This window comes from Pseudophryne corroboree, chromosome 11 (genome assembly GCF_028390025.1).
Source record: "Pseudophryne corroboree isolate aPseCor3 chromosome 11, aPseCor3.hap2, whole genome shotgun sequence".
Taxonomy (NCBI): Eukaryota; Metazoa; Chordata; class Amphibia; order Anura; family Myobatrachidae; genus Pseudophryne; species Pseudophryne corroboree.
Window position 1 is genome coordinate 62,451,527 of NC_086454.1, and position 22,762 is coordinate 62,474,288.

The 22,762-nt window shown below is 48.3% G+C and overlaps 1 protein-coding gene across 4 annotated transcripts in view; it reads left to right on the forward strand.

Annotated features, from left to right (window-relative positions):
• The window catches only part of SYT12 (synaptotagmin 12), a 307,494-nt gene that overhangs the window by 257,356 nt on the left and 27,376 nt on the right, over positions 1-22,762 (forward strand). For all 4 annotated transcript variants that reach the window (XM_063944347.1, XM_063944345.1, XM_063944346.1 and 1 more), the window contains one exon: positions 18,604-18,819. In XM_063944347.1, coding sequence (XP_063800417.1) covers positions 18,604-18,819 — 216 coding nt within the window. The remainder of the gene's footprint in view (positions 1-18,603; positions 18,820-22,762) is intronic.

A 22,762-nucleotide genomic window follows, 5' to 3' on the forward strand; every position in this document is an offset into this window, starting at 1 on the left:
AATGATGGGATTATGAAAGGCCAGCCAAGGGTGACCCAGAACCACTGGAACTGCTGGGCAATGGGTAAGGAAAAATTCAATTTTTTCGGAATGAAGAGCTCCTACCGAAAATAGTACAGGAGGTGTACAGAGAGAAATAACCCCATTGGACAAGGGACTCCCATCTAAACCATGCATGGTGATACACCTACCCAAGGCTAACTGAGGAATACCTAAGGCCTTGGCCCACGTTAAATCCATAAAGTTCCCTGCAGCTCCACTGTCAACAAAAGCCGACACCGAGGAACAGAGGCTGCCAAAGGAAACTTTAGCTGGGACTAACAGTGAATTATTTGAGGAGATAAGCTGCAGACCAAAGTGAACCCCCTCACAATTCACTTGGTCGAGGCGTTTCCCGACTTGTTCGGACAATTACGGGCAAAATGTCCCTTACTCCCACAGTACAAACAAAGACCAGAATTTTGCCTTCTGGTTCTTTCTTCAGGAGACAGCTTGGAGAGACCTATCTGCATGGGCTTCTCTATGTCCACAGGAATGGAAAAAACACCAGGAGTAGACCCGACAGATGCTCCTTTTTCAGCCCTCCGCTCTCTGAGACGACGATCAATCTTAATAGAAAGCTCCATGAGTTTATCAAGAGTCTCAGGAGCGGGATACTGAAGGAGACTGTCTTTTATAGACTCAGATAAGCCGAGGCGAAACTGACTGCGCAGGGCTGGGTCATTCCATCCACAGTCGTTCGACCAACGGCGAAACTCCGTACAATAAATCTCTGCGGGATTCTTACCCTGTCTGAGAGCACGCAAATGACACTCGGCGGATGCCTCTCTATCAGGGTCATCATACAATAGCCCTAAAGACTAGAGATGAGCGCCGGAAATTTTTCGGGTTTTGTGTTTTGGTTTTGGGTTCGGTTCCGCGGCCGTGTTTTGGGTTCGACCGCGTTTTGGCAAAACCTCACCGAATTTTTTTTGTCGGATTCGGGTGTGTTTTGGATTCGGGTGTTTTTTTCCAAAAAACCTAAAAAACAGCTTAAATCATAGAATTTGGCGGTCATTTTGATCCCAAAGTATTATTAACCTCAAAAACCATAATTTCCACTCATTTTCAGTCTATTCTGAATACCTCACACCTCACAATATTATTTTTAGTCCTAAAATTTGCACCGAGGTCGCTGTGTGAGTAAGATAAGCGACCCTAGTGGCCGACACAAACACCGGGCCCATCTAGGAGTGGCACTGCAGTGTCACGCAGGATGGCCCTTCCAAAAAACCCTCCCCAAACAGCACATGACGCAAAGAAAAAAAGAGGCGCAATGAGGTAGCTGTGTGAGTAAGATTAGCGACCCTAGTGGCCGACACAAACACCGGGCCCATCTAGGAGTGGCACTGCAGTGTCACGCAGGATGTCCCTTCCAAAAAACCCTCCCCAAACAGCACATGACGCAAAGAAAAAAAGAGGCGCAATGAGGTAGCTGTGTGAGTAAGATAAGCGACCCTAGTGGCCGACACAAACACCGGGCCCATCTAGGAGTGTCACTGCAGTGTCACGCAGGATGTCCCTTCCAAAAAACCCTCCCCAAACAGCACATGACGCAAAGAAAAAAAGAGGCGCAATGAGGTAGCTGTGTGAGTAAGATAAGCGACCCTAGTGGCCGACACAAACACCGGGCCCATCTAGGAGTGGCACTGCAGTGTCACGCAGGATGTCCCTTCCAAAAAACCCTCCCCAAACAGCACATGACGCAAAGAAAAAAAGAGGCGCAATGAGGTAGCTGTGTGAGTAAGATAAGCGACCCTAGTGGCCGACACAAACACCGGGCCCATCTAGGAGTGTCACTGCAGTGTCACGCAGGATGTCCCTTCCAAAAAACCCTCCCCAAACAGCACATGACGCAAAGAAAAAAAGAGGCGCAATGAGGTAGCTGTGTGAGTAAGATAAGCGACCCTAGTGGCCGACACAAACACCGGGCCCATCTAGGAGTGGCACTGCAGTGTCACGCAGGATGTCCCTTCCAAAAAACCCTCCCCAAACAGCACATGACGCAAAGAAAAAGAAAAGAAAAAAGAGGTGCAAGATGGAATTGTCCTTGGGCCCTCCCACCCACCCTTATGTTGTATAAACAGGACATGCACACTTTAACCAACCCATCATTTCAGTGACAGGGTCTGCCACACGACTGTGACTGATATGACGGGTTGGTTTGGACCCCCACCAAAAAAGAAGCAATTAATCTCTCCTTGCACAAACTGGCTCTACAGAGGCAAGATGTCCACCTCATCATCATCCTCCGATATATCACCGTGTACATCCCCCTCCTCACAGATTATCAATTCGTCCCCACTGGAATCCACCATCTCAGCTCCCTGTGTACTTTGTGGAGGCAATTGCTGCTGGTCAATGTCTCCACGGAGGAATTGATTATAATTCATTTTAATGAACATCATCTTCTCCACATTTTCTGGATGTAACCTCGTACGCCGATTGCTGACAAGGTGAGCGGCGGCACTAAACACTCTTTCGTAGTACACACTTGTGGGAGGGCAACTTAGGTAGAATAAAGCCAGTTTGTGCAAGGGCCTCCAAATTGCCTCTTTTTCCTGCCAGTATAAGTACGGACTGTGTGACGTGCCTACTTGGATGCGGTCACTCATATAATCCTCCACCATTCTTTCAATGGGGAGAGAATCATATGCAGTGACAGTAGACGACATGTCCGTAATCGTTGTCAGGTCCTTCAGTCCGGACCAGATGTCAGCATCAGCAGTCGCTCCAGACTGCCCTGCATCACCGCCAGCGGGTGGGCTCGGAATTCTGAGCCTTTTCCTCGCACCCCCAGTTGCGGGAGAATGTGAAGGAGGAGATGTTGTTGACAGGTCGCGTTCCGCTTGACTTGACAATTTACTCACCAGCAGGTGTTTGAACCCCAGCAGACTTGTGTCTGCCGGAAAGAGAGATCCAAGGTAGGCTTTAAATCTAGGATCGAGCACGGTGGCCAAAATGTAGTGCTCTGATTTCAACAGATTGACCACCCGTGAATCCTTGCTAAGCGAATTAAGGGCTCCATCCACAAGTCCCACATGCCTAGCGGAATCGCTCCGTGTTAGCTCCTCCTTCAATGTCTCCAGCTTCTTCTGCAAAAGCCTGATGAGGGGAATGACCTGACTCAGGCTGGCAGTGTCTGAACTGACTTCACGTGTGGCAAGTTCAAAGGGCATCAGAACCTTGCACAACGTTGAAATCATTCTCCACTGCGCTTGAGACAGGTGCATCCCACCTCCTATATCGTGCTCAATTGTATAGGCTTGAATGGCCTTTTGCTGCTCCTCCAACCTCTGAAGCATATACAGGGTTGAATTCCACCTCGTTACCACTTCTTGCTTCAGATGATGGCAGGGCAGGTTCAGTAGTTTTTGGTGGTGCTCCAGTTTTCTGTACGTGGTGCCTGTACGCCGAAAGTGTCCCGCAATTCTTCTGGCCACCGACAGCATCTCTTGCACGCCCCTGTCGTTTTTTAAAAAATTCTGCACCACCAAATTCAAGGTATGTGCAAAACATGGGACGTGCTGGAATTGGCCCAGATTTAATGCACACACAATATTGCTGGCGTTGTCCGATGCCACAAATCCACAGGAGAGTCCAATTGGGGTAAGCCATTCCGCGATGATCTTCCTCAGTTGCCGTAAGAGGTTTTCAGCTGTGTGCGTATTCTGGAAACCGGTGATACAAAGCGTAGCCTGCCTAGGAAAGAGTTGGCGTTTGCGAGATGCTGCTACTGGTGCCGCCGCTGCTGTTCTTGCGGCGGGAGTCCATACATCTACCCAGTGGGCTGTCACAGTCATATAGTCCTGACCCTGCCCTGCTCCACTTGTCCACATGTCCGTGGTTAAGTGGACATTGGGTACAACTGCATTTTTTAGGACACTGGTGAGTCTTTTTCTGACGTCCGTGTACATTCTCGGTATCGCCTGCCTAGAGAAGTGGAACCTAGATGGTATTTGGTAACGGGGGCACACTACCTCAAGAAATTGTCTAGTTCCCTGTGAACTAACGGCGGATACCGGACGCACGTCTAACACCAACATAGTTGTCAAGGCCTCAGTTATCCGCTTTGCAACAGGATGACTGCTGTGATATTTCATCTTCCTCGCAAAGGACTGTTGGGCAGTCAATTGCTTGGTGGAAGTAGTAAAAGTGTGCTTACGTCTTCCCTTCTGGGATGACCATCGACTCCCAGCAGCAACAACAGCAGCGCCAGCAGCAGTAGGCGTTACACGCAAGGATGCATCGGAGGAATCCCAGGCAGGAGAGGACTCGTCAGAATTGCCAGTGACATTGCCTGCAGGACTATTGGCATTCCTGGGGAAGGAGGAAATTGACACTGAGGGAGTTGGTGGGGTGGTTTGCGTGAGCTTGGTTACAAGAGGAAGGGATTTACTGGTCAGTGGACTGCTTCCGCTGTCACCCAAAGTTTTTGAACTTGTCACTGACTTATTATGAATGCGCTGCAGGTGACGTATAAGGGAGGATGTTCCGAGGTGGTTAACGTCCTTACCCCTACTTATTACAGCTTGACAAAGGGAACACACGGCATGACACCTGTTGTCCGCATTTCTGGTGAAATACTTCCACACCGAAGAGCTGATTTTTTTGGTATTTTCACCAGGCATGTCAACGGCCATATTCCTACCACGGACAACAGGTGTCTCCCCGGGTGCCTGACTTAAACAAACCACCTCACCATCAGAATCCTCCTGGTCAATTTCCTCCCCAGCGCCAGCAACACCCATATCCTCCTCATCCTGGTGTACTTCAACACTGACATCTTCAATCTGACTATCAGGAACTGGACTGCGGGTGCTCCTTCCATCACTTGCAGGGGGCGTGCAAATGGTGGAAGGCGCATGCTCTTCACGTCCAGTGTTGGGAAGGTCAGGCATCGCAACCGACACAATTGGAGTCGGACTCTCCTTGTGGATTTGGGATTTCGAAGAACGCACAGTTCTTTGCGGTGCTACTGCTTTTGCCAGCTTTAGTCTTTTCATTTTTCTAGCGAGAGGCTGAGTGCTTCCATCCTCATGTGAAGCTGAACCACTAGCCATGAACATAGGCCAGGGCCTCAGCCGTTCCTTGCCACTCCGTGTGGTAAATGGCATATTGGCAAGTTTACGCTTCTCCTCCGACAATTTTATTTTAGGTTTTGGAGTCCTTTTTTTACTGATATTTGGTGTTTTGGATTTGACATGCTCTGTACTATGACATTGGGCATCGGCCTTGGCAGACGACGTTGCTGGCATTTCATCGTCTCGGCCATGACTAGTGGCAGCAGCTTCAGCACGAGGTGGAAGTGGATCTTGATCTTTCCCTAATTTTGGAACCTCAACATTTTTGTTCTCCATATTTTAATAGGCACAACTAAAAGGCACCTCAGGTAAACAATGGAGATGGATGGATTGGATACTAGTATACAATTATGGACGGGCTGCCGAGTGCCGACACAGAGGTAGCCACAGCCGTGAACTACCGCACTGTACTGTGTCTGCTGCTAATATATAGACTGGTTGATAAAGAGATAGTATACTCGTCGTAACTAGTATGTATGTATAAAGAAAGAAAAAAAAACCACGGTTAGGTGGTATATACAATTATGGACGGGCTGCCGAGTGCCGACACAGAGGTAGCCACAGCCGTGAACTACCGCACTGTACTGTGTCTGCTGCTAATATATAGACTGGTTGATAAAGAGATAGTATACTCGTAACTAGTATGTATGTATAAAGAAAGAAAAAAAAACCACGGTTAGGTGGTATATACAATTATGGACGGGCTGCCGAGTGCCGACACAGAGGTAGCCACAGCCGTGAACTACCGCACTGTACTGTGTCTGCTGCTAATATATAGACTGGTTGATAAAGAGATAGTATACTCGTAACTAGTATGTATGTATAAAGAAAGAAAAAAAACCACGGTTAGGTGGTATATACAATTATGGACGGGCTGCCGAGTGCCGACACAGAGGTAGCCACAGCCGTGAACTACCGCACTGTACTGTGTCTGCTGCTAATATATAGACTGGTTGATAAAGAGATAGTATACTCGTAACTAGTATGTATGTATAAAGAAAGAAAAAAAAACCACGGTTAGGTGGTATATACAATTATGGACGGGCTGCCGAGTGCCGACACAGAGGTAGCCACAGCCGTGAACTACCGCACTGTACTGTGTCTGCTGCTAATATAGACTGGTTGATAAAGAGATAGTATACTCGTAACTAGTATGTATGTATAAAGAAAGGAAAAAAAACCACGGTTAGGTGGTATATACAATTATGGACGGGCTGCCGAGTGCCGACACAGAGGTAGCCACAGCCGTGAACTACCGCACTGTACTGTGTCTGCTGCTAATATATAGACTGGTTGATAAAGAGATAGTATACTCGTAACTAGTATGTATGTATAAAGAAAGAAAAAAAAACCACGGTTAGGTGGTATATACAATTATGGACGGGCTGCCGAGTGCCGACACAGAGGTAGCTACAGCCGTGAACTACCGCACTGTACTGTGTCTGCTGCTAATATATAGACTGGTTGATAAAGAGATAGTATACTCGTAACTAGTATGTATGTATAAAGAAAGAAAAAAAAACCACGGTTAGGTGGTATATACAATTATGGACGGGCTGCCGAGTGCCGACACAGAGGTAGCCACAGCCGTGAACTACCGCACTGTACTGTGTCTGCTGCTAATATAGACTGGTTGATAAAGAGATAGTATACTCGTAACTAGTATGTATGTATAAAGAAAGAAAAAAAAACCACGGTTAGGTGGTATATACAATTATGGACGGGCTGCCGAGTGCCGACACAGAGGTAGCCACAGCCGTGAACTACCGCACTGTACTGTGTCTGCTGCTAATATATAGACTGGTTGATAAAGAGATAGTATACTCGTAACTAGTATGTATGTATAAAGAAAGAAAAAAAACCACGGTTAGGTGGTATATACAATTATGGACGGGCTGCCGAGTGCCGACACAGAGGTAGCCACAGCCGTGAACTACCGCACTGTACTGTGTCTGCTGCTAATATAGACTGGTTGATAAAGAGATAGTATACTCGTAACTAGTATGTATGTATAAAGAAAGAAAAAAAAACCACGGTTAGGTGGTATATACAATTATGGACGGGCTGCCGAGTGCCGACACAGAGGTAGCCACAGCCGTGAACTACCGCACTGTACTGTGTCTGCTGCTAATATAGACTGGTTGATAAAGAGATAGTATACTCGTAACTAGTATGACTATAAAGAAAGAAAAAAAAACCACGGTTAGGTGGTATATACAATTATGGACGGGCTGCCGAGTGCCGACACAGAGGTAGCCACAGCCGTGAACTACCGCACTGTACTGTGTCTGCTGCTAATATAGACTGGTTGATAAAGAGATAGTATACTACTAATATTATATATACTGGTGGTCAGGTCACTGGTCACTAGTCACACTGGCAGTGGCACTCCTGCAGCAAAAGTGTGCACTGTTTAATTTTAATATAATATTATGTACTCCTGGCTCCTGCTATAACCTATAACTGGCACTGCAGTGCTCCCCAGTCTTCCCCACAATTATAAGCTGTGTGAGCTGAGCACAGTCAGATATATATATACATTGATGCAGCACACTGGGCTGAGCAGTGCACACAGATATGGTATGTGACTGAGTCACTGTGTGTATCGTTTTTTTCAGGCAGAGAACGGATATATTAAATAAAACAAACAACTGCACTGTCTGGTGGTCACTGTGGTCGTCAGTCACTAAACTCTGCACTCTCTTCTACAGTATCACAGCCTCAGGTCAATCTCTCTCTCTCTCTCTCAACCCTAATCTAAATGGAGAGGACGCCAGCCACGTCCTCTCCCTATCAATCTCAATGCACGTGTGAAAATGGCGGCGACGCGCGGCTCCTTATATAGAATCCGAGTCTCGCGAGAATCCGACAGCGTCATGATGACGTTCGGGCGCGCTCGGGTTAACCGAGCAAGGCGGGAGGATCCGAGTCTGCTCGGACCCGTGAAAAAAACATGAAGTTCGTGCGGGTTCGGATTCAGAGAAACCGAACCCGCTCATCTCTACTAAAGACCCCAGAAAGGCGTCTACAGACAACAATGCCGGATCGTCAGTTCTTAAACCAAAAGCCCAGGTCTGGGGATCCCCCTGAAGTAAAGAAATAATAATTCCGACCCGCTGAGATTCCGTACCTGAGGAGACTGGTCTTAAACGAAAATAAAGTTTACAAGACTCTTTAAAATTAAAAAACTGCTTTCTATCCCCAGAAAAACGGTCAGGCAAATGCATTTTTGGTTCAGGAACGACCCTCGGGGAAGTCCGTAACAGATCTTCCTGTGACCTTACCCGAAGGGATAGATCCTGAACCATCTGAGTAAGTTCTTGAATCTGACTAACTAGAAGCTGGCCAGGATTTGGCCCTACACCAGTGGGATTCATGAGGCCGACAAATCTTCCAAACTGAAATAAGGGAAAAAACCCTGTATAATTTTAAATTTTAGTCTGGCCGGTAATAATGTTATGATACCAGTACGTCTGACCAGAGGTGATCTTATGACGGAGGTCAGAGTACTGGAATGGAATGCTGGTTACGGGAGCAGGAAAGCCTAGTAACCCCTGGCGCCCTAACTCCGTTGTCTCGCCCGTGTTATCAGAAATCCCCTGCGAGACTATGGTTGCTTGAGCCCATGGCAGCCGCGTTTGAAGGGCGGATTATGTCTGCCCAACTCCGATGCCCCCTCAGGTCTTAATGGGAGACAAAGGGAAATCCGAGACAGGGTGATAACAAGGGGCCCTCTGACTAAGCAACCAGGCCAGGGGCTACAAGCTAACTAACTTAAACCAGAAGTATGTGCGGACAAACCGCCAGGGAAAAGGACAACCAAAAATCCACGAATCCGTTACTCCTATCCAGCACCGCTGGATACCAGAGTGGATTTGTGGGAGCGGAATCCTCCGCAAAAGCTCCGAAACACAATATAACCAAATAATAAATAGTAAGCGGTCAAGCCGCAACACACGGCTACGCCGCGACTCACGAACACCACAGGATGTTAAAGGTGCTCGGTCAGGACTCCAGGAAAAGATGATAACTTCCGAGTATTGGACCACTGAGGACAGGAACGACCGGATAGACAGGACTGGAAAACTCTCTGCAACAGACACAGCAAACAGGAAGCTATTACCGGCGTCTGTGAGAAGTCCAGAGAGTGCTTTTAACTGGGAGCTCTCCAATCAGGAGCCAGACAGGGTAATTAACAATCATGCCGTGCAGCTGCATGCTGCACGGCCAGGATACCAATGAGGTGATTAATCTAGACCCAGCAACGGGGAACGCGGTCCGACAGTGGCGTCCCCGTTGCTAGGGTCTGAGCGGCTCCGTGCGCCCGGCGTCTAGCGTTGCTAGGGAGCCGGCGGCTGTCCGCATGCGGCGTCCCTAGTTGCTAGGCGCCGGGCCGCACTGACGGGCGGACCCTCGGCGCCTAACACTGAGCAGGGACCAGGGAGGATTTCTTCCAGTTGATGAGCCACCCGTGGGCTTGTAGAAACCGGACAGTCATATCCAGATGACGTAGGAGAAGTTCTGGGGAATTTGCCAGGATTAACAAGTCGTCCAGATATGGCAGTATCCTGACCCCTTGACGGCGGAGTACCACCGTCATCACAGCCATAACTTTGGTGAAGACTCGCGGAGCCGTAGTTAAACCAAAAGGTAACGTCCAAAACTGGTAATGGAGGTTGCCAATCGCAAACCTCAGGTATTGCTGATGTAAGACTGCTATAGGAATATGCAGGTAAGCATCCTGTATGTCCAGGGAGACCATGTAGTCCCCAGGTTCCAAGGCCAGAACTATGGAGCGAAGGGTTTCCATACGGAACTTGGAAACTTTCACAGACCTGTTCAATGCCTTGAGGTTGAGAATGGGCCGGGAGGACCCATTCGGTTTCGGGACCAGAAACAGCGGAGAATAGTACCCCCGGCCCCTCTGAGCAAGAGGCACCTGTACTACGACTCCTGTATCCAGGAGGGTCTGTACCACCGAATGTAGAGTGTTTGCCTTTGTCTGGTCCAACGGGACGTCTGTCCGGCAAAATCGATGAGGGGGTCGGTTTTTGAAGGCTATGGTGTAACCTCGAGTGACGACTTCCCGTACCCAGGTATCTGAAGTGGTCTTCAACCATTCCTGGGTATACCCTAGAAGCTGGCCCCCCACCCTAGGATCCCCCAAGGGGAGGCCCGTCCCGTCATGCGGCAGGATTATCAGTCTTAGAAGCTGGCTGACAGGCCGCCCAGGCTCTTTTGGGCTTCGGCTTACCAGGTTTGGAAGTGTGGGCCTGCTTGTTGTACGCCTGACCTTTTGCTTTACCTGAAGGACGAAAGGGGCGAAAGAACGTACCTTTAGCCTTCGACACAGAAGGAGCGGTACTTGGCAGACAGGCAGTTTTGGCAGTAGCCAAGTCAGCCACTATCTTATTTAAGTCCTCCCCAAACAGAATATCTCCCTTGAAAGGGAGTACCTCCAGGATTTTTCTAGAATCCAGATCCACAGACCAGGATCTCAGCCACAATATCCGGCGAGCCAGGACTGATGTAGTAGAGGCCTTGGCTGCTAGGATACCGGCATCAGAAGCCGCCTCTTTAATATAGTGAGAAACTGTGACAATATATGACAAGCATTGTCTAACATGGTCAGAAGAGATTTCAGCTTCTAACTCTAGGGCCCATGCTTCAATAGCCTCTGCAGCCCATGTTGCTGCAATAGTGGGCCTTTGTGCAGCACCCGTGAGGGTGTAAATCGCTTTTAGACAACCCTCCACACGTTTATCCGTAGGCTCTTTTAGAGACGTGATGGTAGTGACAGGTAGAGCTGAGGAAACCACTATCCTAGCCACATGTAAGTCTACTGGAGGAGGCGTTTCCCAATTTTTAGACAACTCTGGCGCGAGGGGATAGCGAGCCAGCATCTTCTTTTGAGGCACAAACTTCTTTCCCGGGTTTCCCCTGGGTTCCTGACGTATATCCACTAAGTGGTCAGAGTGAGGTAAAACTTGTTTAACCTCCTTCTGACGCTTCAACCTATCTGGTTTCTTAGGAGGGACGGATGGCTCGGGATCATCCATAATCTGTAAAATCAACTTAATAGCCTCCAAAAGATCAGGAACATCCACATGTGAACTACCCTCCCCCTCAGCATTATCTGTGTCAGAATCTGTGGGGTCAGTGTAAGCGCCATCTTCATCAGACGAGGTGTCAGTGACAGCAGTGGATTGTGAGGAGATAAGAGCTCGCTTAGATGACCCCTTGGTCTTAGGCGAGCGAGGGTAAGACTTTTTAGTAGTCAAGGACTGGTTCAACTTCTTCAATTGAGCAGACAAATTATCCGCCCACGGCGGGTTAGCTGCAGGGACCACATACGTTTTGCACCGGCATAGGAGGTCCCATAGGGGGTGTTAGTTTAGTAACTAGCGTATGTAGAAGCGCACCCCCGTTGCCACAGTCCCACTGGGGGGCAATGAGCCCCCAGAACCAGAGCCCACAGCTGCTATGGTCTCCTCATAGGGATCTGTGGCTTCAGCAACACCGGCAGTGTGTTCAGCCCCAGAACCGTTACCTTCAGAAGCAGACATGATATAACTTGCAGTATCAGGTAACACAGTACAATTGTCAGCAGCACAATACTTCTTACCCAAACCCCTGCGCAGTGTAGTCAGCACAAGCAGGGATACAGGAGAGATATGGTGACTAAAATCACAGAGTATTAAAGTATATCTTGTGAAAATCCTATATTATTATAATACCTGACGCACCTAGCCCCCTCAGGTTATAGAATATAGGGATAGCAAGTTGAGTGAGAGACACGAAACGGAAACCACTCAGCAAGCTAATGCACACACATATAGTCACAGTTATACAATGCAGAGGTTATTACTAACAATAATACTGCACTGGACCAGCTTATATATATAGCTATGTAGTCAATAGATATAACACTGCACAGTAAGAACTGGATGTATATCACAGGGTACTTGTACCAGAGAACCCTGACTAAATGCACTCTTTCTTAACTAACACTGTCTAATTGACATGTAGAATACTTAAGTGTCATGTAAAGTCACAGCGCTGTCAACCAGGCGGCTTTACAAAGGAGGATTTGCCCAAGCAGTTCCAGGAACAGTGTAGCTGAGAGAAATGGCGCCCAGACACTGACAGGGAGTGAGGGGGAGACAGATATGCAGCTCCAGGGCGGGAACACTTGCTGAAAATGGCGCCCTGGGGCTGTGGGAGGGGCTCCAGGTCTAAACCTTATCCCCTCTGCTGGCAAATCCACCAGGTACTGCGGGCTACACACAAAAAAGGTTTTAAGAGAAAACCTGACCTGCACCCATGCTCTGGTGATCTAGTGGGATCGCCTGTACTGCCACAGTGTCCACCGCCAGCGCTCGCGGCCCACCTCCCACCGACCGTGCCAGATCGCGATAAAGCACGGGTCCCGCGAGCGGGACCCACTCACCACCTCCCGAAGCGCGGCCACGCGATCCCGGAGAGCCCCCGTTGTGTGTCCCTGATTCAGAAGAAAACTGGAGCCTCCTGCTGTAGTTACCTGGCAACCAGGGCTCGGGAGTGTACAGCGCCGTTAGGGAGAGATGGAGCTGCAGCAGTGAATGTCACTAGACATGTACACACTGTTGCAGCCCTTGAAGTCTTCACTTTTCTTCTTAAAAAAGCTCTTCTTAGGGCTGCCCAGAGCAGCCCCTCTGTTATGTGCCTGCTATCTGCGGCACCAACTACAAAACTGAGCTCCTGTGCAGTGAGGCGGGGTTATAGAGGAGGCGGCGCTATGCATTCTGGGAACAGTCAAAGCTTTTGAGCCTGTTGGTGCCTCGGATCAAGATCCTACTCTACCCCTATGTCTTTCCTTGTGGAGCCCAGTGTACCCCGCAGCAGAAATTATAATTATTGGGTCTAAACCTGATAATTAGTAAATATGCCCTCAATATCTTCCTGTAACAACCGGAATTGTCTTCCATTGCCAGTCACTACTGGTGGAGAGAAGCTACCAAAAACATGCCCCCTGTAAAGTGAGATTTACCAAACCTTCAATAAAGGACAAGAGAAGTTACTCATAACAGCCAATCAGCTATCATTTATCTTGTACTGTCTATCAAATGATAGCTAGAATCTCATCTGGTTGCTATAGGCAACACCATCACTGGCCCTCTTTAGGAGGTTTGATAAATAACCCCTTTAGTTATCAAGAGGGCTATTTATGAAAGCTTGGAGAGAGATAAAGTGGGGAGCGATAACGATAAAGTAGCAACCAGTCAGCTTCTAATCATCATTTTACAGTCGCCGTCTGAAAAATGACAGGAGCTGATTGGTCGGTACTGTATACTTTATCTCTCTCCAAACCTTCATAAATGTCCCCCCAAGTCAATGGTACATCAGAGCAGAAACCAGGATTTTTGTCACCTGAGGCAAGGCAATAATCCACCCTCAACCTCCGCCCCGCCCTCCCCCCTCCATGTCTCTCCATCCTATATCGCACATATAGAAAAGAAAAGAAGCAAAATACTCTATGCCTGCATCCTGCTGATTGGTCCAGCAGCGCAGGCAGGAGCCCGGTCACAATCACCTGACTGATCGGGTACTCACTGTCACGCTCTGCGTAAGTTGGGGTTCCGACAACCGAGTTTTGGCTGAAGGGACAGCTACCTGTGAGGAGAGTAAACGAGGTGGCTTCATGTAATTCCTCCTCATGGGGTGGAAGCCAAACTAAGTGTCATCATTGGCTGGAGGGCGTAAAGAAAAGGAGGACTTCGTAGAAAAATAACTGTAGTTTTAATGAATAATCAGGCGGTACACTAGTATTGGATAAATTGAAGAAACTGGAAGAATTAGAGTCTATGGTTAAATGACTTGAAGAGTGAAGCTGAAGAACTCCGGTAAAGAAAAACTGAAGACTGTGTTTTATGATTAAAAGACGAGGCTGAAGTACTTGGACTTTGAAGAAATGAAGATGTGGTTTGTGATTGAAAGACGAGGCCTAAGAACTTGGACTTTGAAGAAAGGAAGACTGTGGTTTGTGATTGAAAGACGAGGCTGAAGAACTTGGACTTTGAACAAATGAAGACGTCTGCGGGAACCTCCGTTAGCACCTGGAGCTCCTCTACGACCTGGAACCCCGTGAGTGCTTCCACGAGTGGCAACGGACTTAGACAGCAGGACTGCAGCAGCGTTTAGGTAAGAGAGCAACCAGGACCAGGGAATCAGAAGTAACCTGGGAGCACAGAGCTGGAGAACCTTTCACAAGGAGGTAACTTGAAGCACTGGCACTCTCCCTCTGAGCCAGCCCCCTTTTGTATGGGGAGAACACGCAGGATTGGCTGGACACAGGAGAACCCGCCGCCAGCAGCTCCCTGCAGCCGCGCCAACCAGCGGGACGGTAACCCGCGAGAGCACCCGCCGGAGGTAAGGCTCCGGAACCTGACACTCACCCCCTGTGCCCCACACCCCTTTAATACAAGGGCGTAGCCAGAACTTTGTGGGCCCCATAGCAACATTTTGAAGGGGCCCCCATCCCAGTTATTCTAGAGAGACACTTCTCTGCAGCAGTTGTTCATTGTATACCCTGTAATAGTGCCCTTTTTCATTTTCTGAACCATAGTAGAGCCTTATTTAATGTTATGCCCTATAGTAGTGCCCTAGTTTATTTTATGAATCGCAGTAGTGCTTAAGTTCACCCTATGTCACATTTCAGAGCTGCCTGAACACATTATGCCGCACAGTACCCCCAATTCATATTATTTATCATATATAACATATATAACATTACAATGCCCTCCATTTTATACCACATTACAGTGAGCAGGTCCATACCTAGATATATTGCAGGCCCCAAGAAAAAAAGTTTGAAAGGACCCCTACGTACCACCCAATGGTGAAAAATGTATATAACACATGTAACTTTGACAGGGAAGGTGGGCCCCTCTCAGCTCTGGGCCCCATAGCAGCTGCTCTGCCTGCACCTATGGTAGCTACGTCCTTGCTTTTATATTTGGCCCTGACCTTCCCTCTGAAGCCTATCCCCACACGGTATGTGTCTGACTCATCACAGGGTATCCCACTTTTTGTCTCCGACCATCTTGGCGCCTACTCAAATATGACCCCCTCCTTAAATATGGTGCCAAGGGCCCAAGTACCCCTTGCCCCCCATAGTTGCAGCTCTGGGTACATCACATATTGTTCAGCGAGGACAGGAATGTAAAGAACAGAAGTGCAGAATAGAGTAGCATGATAAGTATTCTACAACAGCCCTGATACAGCTGTCATTTCTAAGGTCTCTTTGGATTCACACCACGCAGATAACAGGATAATATCCAATTTTAATTTAAAGTATGTGACAAATGTAAAATAAGTGAACTGTTCTAAAGCACTCATGGGCTTATTCTCAATTCATTTAAATACATATTTCAGCTGCCGTCCACCTGCTGCAGAGAGCCTGTAGCTTACTTTAGAACAAGGAGAACATGATCTTACAGATGAATCGATCGATAACAGAGTTGATTAGCGGTGGAAATAGATTGCAAAACAATTAGTTTTTGTGCTTTCTTTAGTTGGAAGCAAGAACTGTTAGTATAGGCAAGTGGTTTATTTAGAAACCACCGATATTCAGCATGTTTTGGACATTTTGACATTTTGCGGCATGTGTTGTCTTTAATTAAAGTCTTTAAATCTCTTTGGAGACTTTTGGTAAACTGGTGTTACTATACTTAGGCTAAAGGGCCCTACACACTGGCCGAGCTGCCCGACGGTGGATACGGCCGACGAGCGACCCGGCGTCGGGGGGGCAGTGACGGGGGGAGTGAAGTTTCTTCACTCCCCCCGTCACCCGGCTGCATTGAAGTGCAGGCAAATATGGATGAGATCGTCCATATTGGCCTGCATGTACATCCGACGGGGGACCAGCGATGAACGAGCACGGGGCCGCGCATCGTTCATCGCTGGAGCCTCCACACTGAAAGATATGAACGAGTTCTCGTTCATTTATGAACGAGATCATTCATATCTTTCAAAAAATCGTCCAGTGTGTAGGGCCTATTACACTTACCTTTAAACTGGGACACTTATGCATTACTCAGCTTCTGTGGCTGATTAAAATCAGGTGAAGTGCAGGCTTGAAGTCAGCCACAGAACCTGTGTATGTCACTAGTGTCCCAGTTTAAAGCATAGTGGGGGTTATTCAGAGATGAAAGCAGAGGGCTGCAACAGTGCAGGTTGGATACAGTGCGTGATACAGGACAGGTTGGATACAGTATGAGATACAGTGTGGGTTTTTTACAGTGCAGGTTGGATACAGAGCGTGATACAGGACAGGTTGGATACAGTATGAGATACAGTGTGGGTTTTTTACAGTGCAGGTTGGATACAGTGCGGGATACAGGACAGGTTGGATACAGTGCGGGATACAGTTCAGGTTGGATACAGTGTGGGTTGGATACAGTGCTGGTTGAATACTGTGTGGTTTGTATACAGTGCGGGTCGAATACAGTGCGAGGTATAGCACTGGTTAGATACAGTGCAGGTTGGAAACAGTTTGGGTTGGATACAGTGCTGGTTACTTTGCTGGTTGGATACAGTGCTGGTTACTTTGCTGGTTGGATACAATGCGAGATGCAGTGCGGGTCGGATATGGGTGGTCATTCCGAGTTGTTCGCTCTGTAATTTTTTCTCGCAACGGAGCAATGTCGCTAATGCGCATGCGCAATGTCCGCACTGCGACTGCGCCAAGTAAATTTGCTATGCAGTTAGGTATTTTACTCACGGCATTACGAGGTTTTTTCTTCGTTCTGGTGATCGTAATGTGATTGACAGGAAGTAGGTGTTTCTGGGCGGAAACAGGCCGTTTTATGGGTGTGTGTGAAAAAACGCTACCGTTTCTGGGAAAAACGCGGGAGTGGCTGGAGAAACGGAGGAGTGTCTGGGCAAACGCTGGGTGTGTTTGTGACGTCAAACCAGGAACGACAAGCACTGAACTGATCGCAGATGCCGAGTAAGTCTGGAGCTACTCAGAAACTGCTAAGAAGTGTCTATTCGCAATTCTGCTAATCTTTCGTTCGCAATTTTGATAAGCTAAGATTCACTCCCAGTGGGCGGCGGCTTAGCGTGTGCAAAGCTGCTAAAAGCAGCTTGCGAGCTATCAACTCGGAATCACCCCCATGGTGCGGGATACATTGCTGGTCAGATACAGTGCGGGTTGGATACGGTGTGGAATGGATATAGTGCGGGATACATTGTGGGTCTACAATGCAGGATACAGTGCAGGGCAGACACACCAATAGTGCACTTACTATGACAGGGGATGCCGATGGTGTCCTCAATGCTGGAGTGTCAGGGGTGCTGGCAGAGTCCTCAGTGTAAGGTTGCCAGCGGTTTCGATACTGCTGGGGTGAGGGCGGTGTCTGCAGTGACGGTGGTGTCCTCAGGGCAGGGAGCTGGTGGTGTCAGTACTGCTGGCTGTGTCAGCAGTGCAGGGGTGTCCTCACTGCAGGGGTGCTGGTGTGTCGGCAGTGATGGTGGTGTCCTCAGTGCGGGGGTGCCAGCAGTGTCCTCGGTATGGAGTTGCTGACGGAGTCGGTACTTCAGTCTGTGTCGGCAGTATAGGGGTATCCTCACTGCAAGGGTACCAGCAGTGCAGGCATTGTCATCAGTGTGGGGTTGCTGGTGGTGTCAGTACTCCTGGGGTGCTGGTGGTGTCGGCAGGGCAGGAATGTTGGCGGTGTCCTCAGTGCAGGGGTGCCAATAGTGTCATCAATGCAGGAGTGCCGGCGGTGTCCTCAGTGCTGGGATGTGTCAGCAATGACGGCAGTGTGGGGGTGCCGGCTGAGTTAGCAGTGCTGGTTGTGTCGACAGAGCAGGAGTGTCAGCAATATCCTCAGTGTGTTGGTGTCAGCAGTGCTGGAGTGCCGGCAGTATCCTCAGTGCGTAAGTGCTGGCAGTGCAGGTGGCGATGTCGGCAGTGCGGACAGTGGAGTCATTAGTATTGTGCGGGCTGCCATTAAAGTCTATGGGGACAATCTGATTGGCTGAGAGCCGTGACAGACGTCTCTCTCATCCAATCAGCGGTCAGCCTATTGACTTAATGGGATTTTGAAATTGGTGCTCAAGCTGAAACCGTGAGATCCGTCAGCGTGCTTGGATCTGCCCTGGCTCGATTGCTTCAGATCCCGGAAGTTCGGAGCCGTTCGGATTGTGACACGTTTGGAGAAAATACATTTTATATATATATATTTCCCAGTTTATTCCTCTTGCTGTAAATAACTGTTGCTGTGTTATCTAGTGTGAATTGTAGCAAGTTTTTCACAGCTGCAATCAGACGTTCACAGTAATCATCCCGAGTTGATAAATTGTCACTTAGTTTGTTTTGTTTCAAAACAAAATTACCTATTTTGAATTTGGCGAGGAGAGAATGAAATATTTCTTCCTGCACTACTCCCATTAAGTTCCTTCTTTTGACATGTGCTTACCATTTTTGTTTTGACAGATACAGAGAAATGCTTATTCAGTCCTATTTGATGAAAGGTTTTCTATTCCTCTGGATCCGCTGGCACTGGAAGAAAATAGCTTGAGGTTCTCTATTTTTGGAATAGATGGGGATGAAAGGAATGTCAGCACAGGAGTAGCAGAACTGAAGTTATCAGACCTGGACCTGACAATTCGTCCTTTCAATACATGGATATACCTGCAAGATGTTAACAAGGTTGTTTCAAATTACTTTTTATATCTTTTTTTATTTTAAATGTGTAGTATTATTACATAAACCTTTATTTATATGGCGCCACAAAGGTTCCAGAGCGCCCAATTACAGAGTACATAAATAAAACAGAAAAACAGTGACTTAAAGTTGAAGACAATATAGGACAAGTACAGGGTAAATAAACATGGCTACAGAAGCAGATGACACAAAAATAAGTATCAGGTGGCAGAAAACCACGGGATTTGATGCAGTCGAAGATTATTAAAGAAAAGGATAAGCATATGAGGGAAGAGCCCTACTTGTGAGAGTCTACATTCTAAAGGGGAGGGGCAGACAGACAGGGGTGACACAGATGGGGTAGACAGTGAGCGAGGAACAGGGGGTAGGGATGAGATTAGGCTGGGTTTGGTGAAGAAGTGGGTCTTCAGAGCCTTTTTGAAGTTCTGTGGAGAGGTGAAGAGTCTGAGGGGGAGAGGTAGAGAATTCCAGAGAAGGGGAGCAGCACGTGAGAAATCTTAAAGGTAGGTGTGGGAGGAAGTAATCAGTAGGCAGGAGAGGTGGCGTGCATTAGCAGAGCGTAGAAGACAGGCGGGAGTGTAGAGGGAGATAAGGTCAGAGATGTAAATAGGAGAGGAGTGGGTGAGGGCTTTGAAGGGAGTGTGAGAAGCTTGAAATGGAATCTGAAAGGGAAGGGAAGCCAGCGAAGGGCTTGTAGGAGAGGGGAGGTGGACGTAATGCGTTTGGTGAGGAAGATGAGCCGGGCAGCAGCATTGAGTGGAGAGAGGCATTTGTCAGGGATGCCAGTTAGAAGGAGAATACAGTAGTCTAGCCTGGAGATGACCAGTGAGTGGATAAGAGTCTTAGTAGCATCCTGGGTGAGAAAGGGTCTGATCCTGGAAATATTTTTGAGATGAAACCGGCAAGTTTGTTAAAGCTGCTTAATGTCTGGTTTGAAGGAAAGGGAGCAGTCTAGGATTACTCCAAGACATCACACTTGGGGGCTAGAGGAGATAGTTGTGCCATCAATAGATAAGGAATTGTGGGAGTTGAGGTTGTGTGGGAGGGTGGGAAGATAATCAGCTCAGTCTTAGACATGTTAAGTTTAAGAAAGCGTTGAGACATCCAATCAGTAATCAGGGCCTCTGAGGCAGAGCTTAATGACTTATTGGTCCCAACTTCCCACACTGGGGTTGTGAGTACATGGACCAATAGGAAGTTGCCAGCTCAGGTATTGGCCTGGGAAATTTCCTGCCCCTGTTCGGTTTCACCTTCCTGTGCATAAGGTGGATGAGGTTGGACCGGTATATACTGTGCATCCTTGTGTCAACAGCAGATTAAATATTGCTGCCCAGAAAAGTAGGGAGTATTATATAATCCAGTAATGCTATGGGCTCCTAAGGCAAGCCTTGCCCTGGTACTTTGTACTCAGCCTCCCCTTCTCAGTGCCCCTATGCATAATATATGGTATAATATATATTTAGAAGACAGTGTCATTTAATAGGTTTGTTTAATTAGGCATAATACACATATTACATTCATTATCTAAACCAAAGAACTAGCTTCAATTAAACGTTAGATTTTGGCATACATTCATACTATGAGCTTGGAGGCGAGATAGTTGGTGTTCCTCTCCGATTGCATTCACTACGAACATCCCGTCCCAGCAGCACCCAGACACACACACACTCTCCAGCCAAGATGAGGGGGTTTCTAATTACCTGTGCCCCAGATCACCTGCTAAGGGGGACATGGTCCCCCTGTCCGGCTGCCTGTACAGCTGGAGGAGATGTTAGGCTGGGGAGAGAATGCACTCAAGAGGAAGTCTCCCCCCCTCCCTCCCCCCCATAAGTGTCGGCTGCTGTGGGCGGGGCCTTGTCTCTTGCAGATCACATTCATATTCACTTCCACCACCCCAAGGCACCCAGACAGGGAGAGGCAGGACCGCGGCACATGCCCTTGGGCTCCCTGCTTATTCCTGCTCTGGGGCGCATAGAGCAGAACCTGGATCAGTGGAGGAGGTCAGTGTGCCCCTTCAGGGCTGGTGCCTGGAGGCGACAGTCTTCTATTGTCTCCTGTATTTACGCCCCTGTTAGAATAGTAACTATAACAATAGGTACTGCAGCTCAGCCAGCTGCTATATACACCCAAAGTGGGAGATTATAGATGAGCAAGCGTCCAATCCTTGCGTTTTGACATCAGCAACAGCATAGATTAGGTTCATTACCATTTTTGAAACTTCCATGGGTATTGGGGTTGAGGCTGCTGTGATTCCTGAAGATGGAGGAGCCCGGTACCTCCTCTCCAGCACCACACCATGGAACCGCACTCACTGAGGCCCAATGCTCTCACCACCACACCATGGAACTGCACTCACTGAGGCCCAATGCTCTCACCACCACACCATGGAACTGCACTCACTGAGGCCCAATGCTCTCACCACCACACCATGGAACTGCACTCACTGAGGCCCAATGCTCTCACCACCACACCATGGAACCGAACTCACTGAGGCCCAATGCTCTCACCACCACACCATGGAACCGCACTCACTGAGGCCCAATGCTCTCACCACCACACCATGGAACCGCACTCAGGAACCGCACTCACTGAGGCCCAATGCTCTCACCACCACACCATGGAACCGCACTCACTGAGGCCCAATGCTCTCACCACCACACCATGGAACCGCACTCACTGAGGCCCAATGCTCTCACCACCACACCATGGAACCGCACTCACTGAGGCCCAATGCTCTGCTGAACAGCGAATGCGTGATAGATCCACAGGGTGGATGAGCATTCTCATAAAAGGCCTCCTCTTTGCTCTTTGAAGGGGGCACGGAAGGCTATTGTGGCATTACCGGACCCCTACCTAGGTTTTCCTATAGGGCCTGGTGATGTTCCACACCTGCCCACTGCAACAGCAAAACAATAGTGTTAAATACACTGCTAGATATAAAAAAAATCAAAATCAAAGTTCATAGAGCTTCCTAATTATTAGTTAATAAGCTTAGATATCTCACAATTTTCCAAATGGCAGCATTACAGTTATCTCTCTCCTGTTACTTGCATTATTTTAAAATGAAGAACTCTAAAATTGTAACTAATAATGCCTAGCTAAATAGATCCACATAAATGAATAGGTGACCAGGCCTATTTAATGGACATACTGTACCCATGAAATAAACCCTGCACTGTTCAGCTACACGGGGACAGCCTTACACACAGAATACATAGTCCAGACCCGCAAAAATGTATTGTACTGTATAATAGAATAGTATTCCCCTTGCTAGACAAGAGCCATGGGTAGAAATGTATTAAGTAGCTTACAAATGAAAATTACACTGACAATAAATTACATTTGTCTTATAAAGCAATGGGGGTCATTCCGAGTTGATCGTAGCTGTGCTAAATTTAGAACAGCTACGATCGGGCACTCAGACATGCGGGGGGATGCCCAGCACAGGGCTAGTCAGCCCCGCATGTCAGTAAGCCCCCCCCGCAGAAGTGCAAAAGCATTGCACAGCGGCGAGGCTTTTGCATTTCAGGTGTACCTCCCCGTAAGCACAGCTCCTGCGGCTGGCCGGGAGAACTTCTTCGCTGCCCGTGTCGCAGCGGCAGCGTGTGATGTCACGCAGCCACCGCGGCCCACCCCTCAATGATCTGGCCACGCCTGTGTTTGCCATACAGCACCCCCTAAACGACAGCTTAACGCAGCCGTTCAGCCCCCTCCCGCCCAGTGACCGCCTCTGCCTGTCAATCAGGCAGAGGCGATCACTAGGCAACGACGGCCGTCGGCCGTCTGGCATGCACCGGTGCCGCACGCCGGCGCATGCGCAGTACTGACCCGATCACACCGTTGCGATAAACTGCAGCGTGCGATCGGGTCAGAATGACCCCCAATGTGTATTGCGTTTTTTATTGTATGTTAACGCAAGTAATAATAC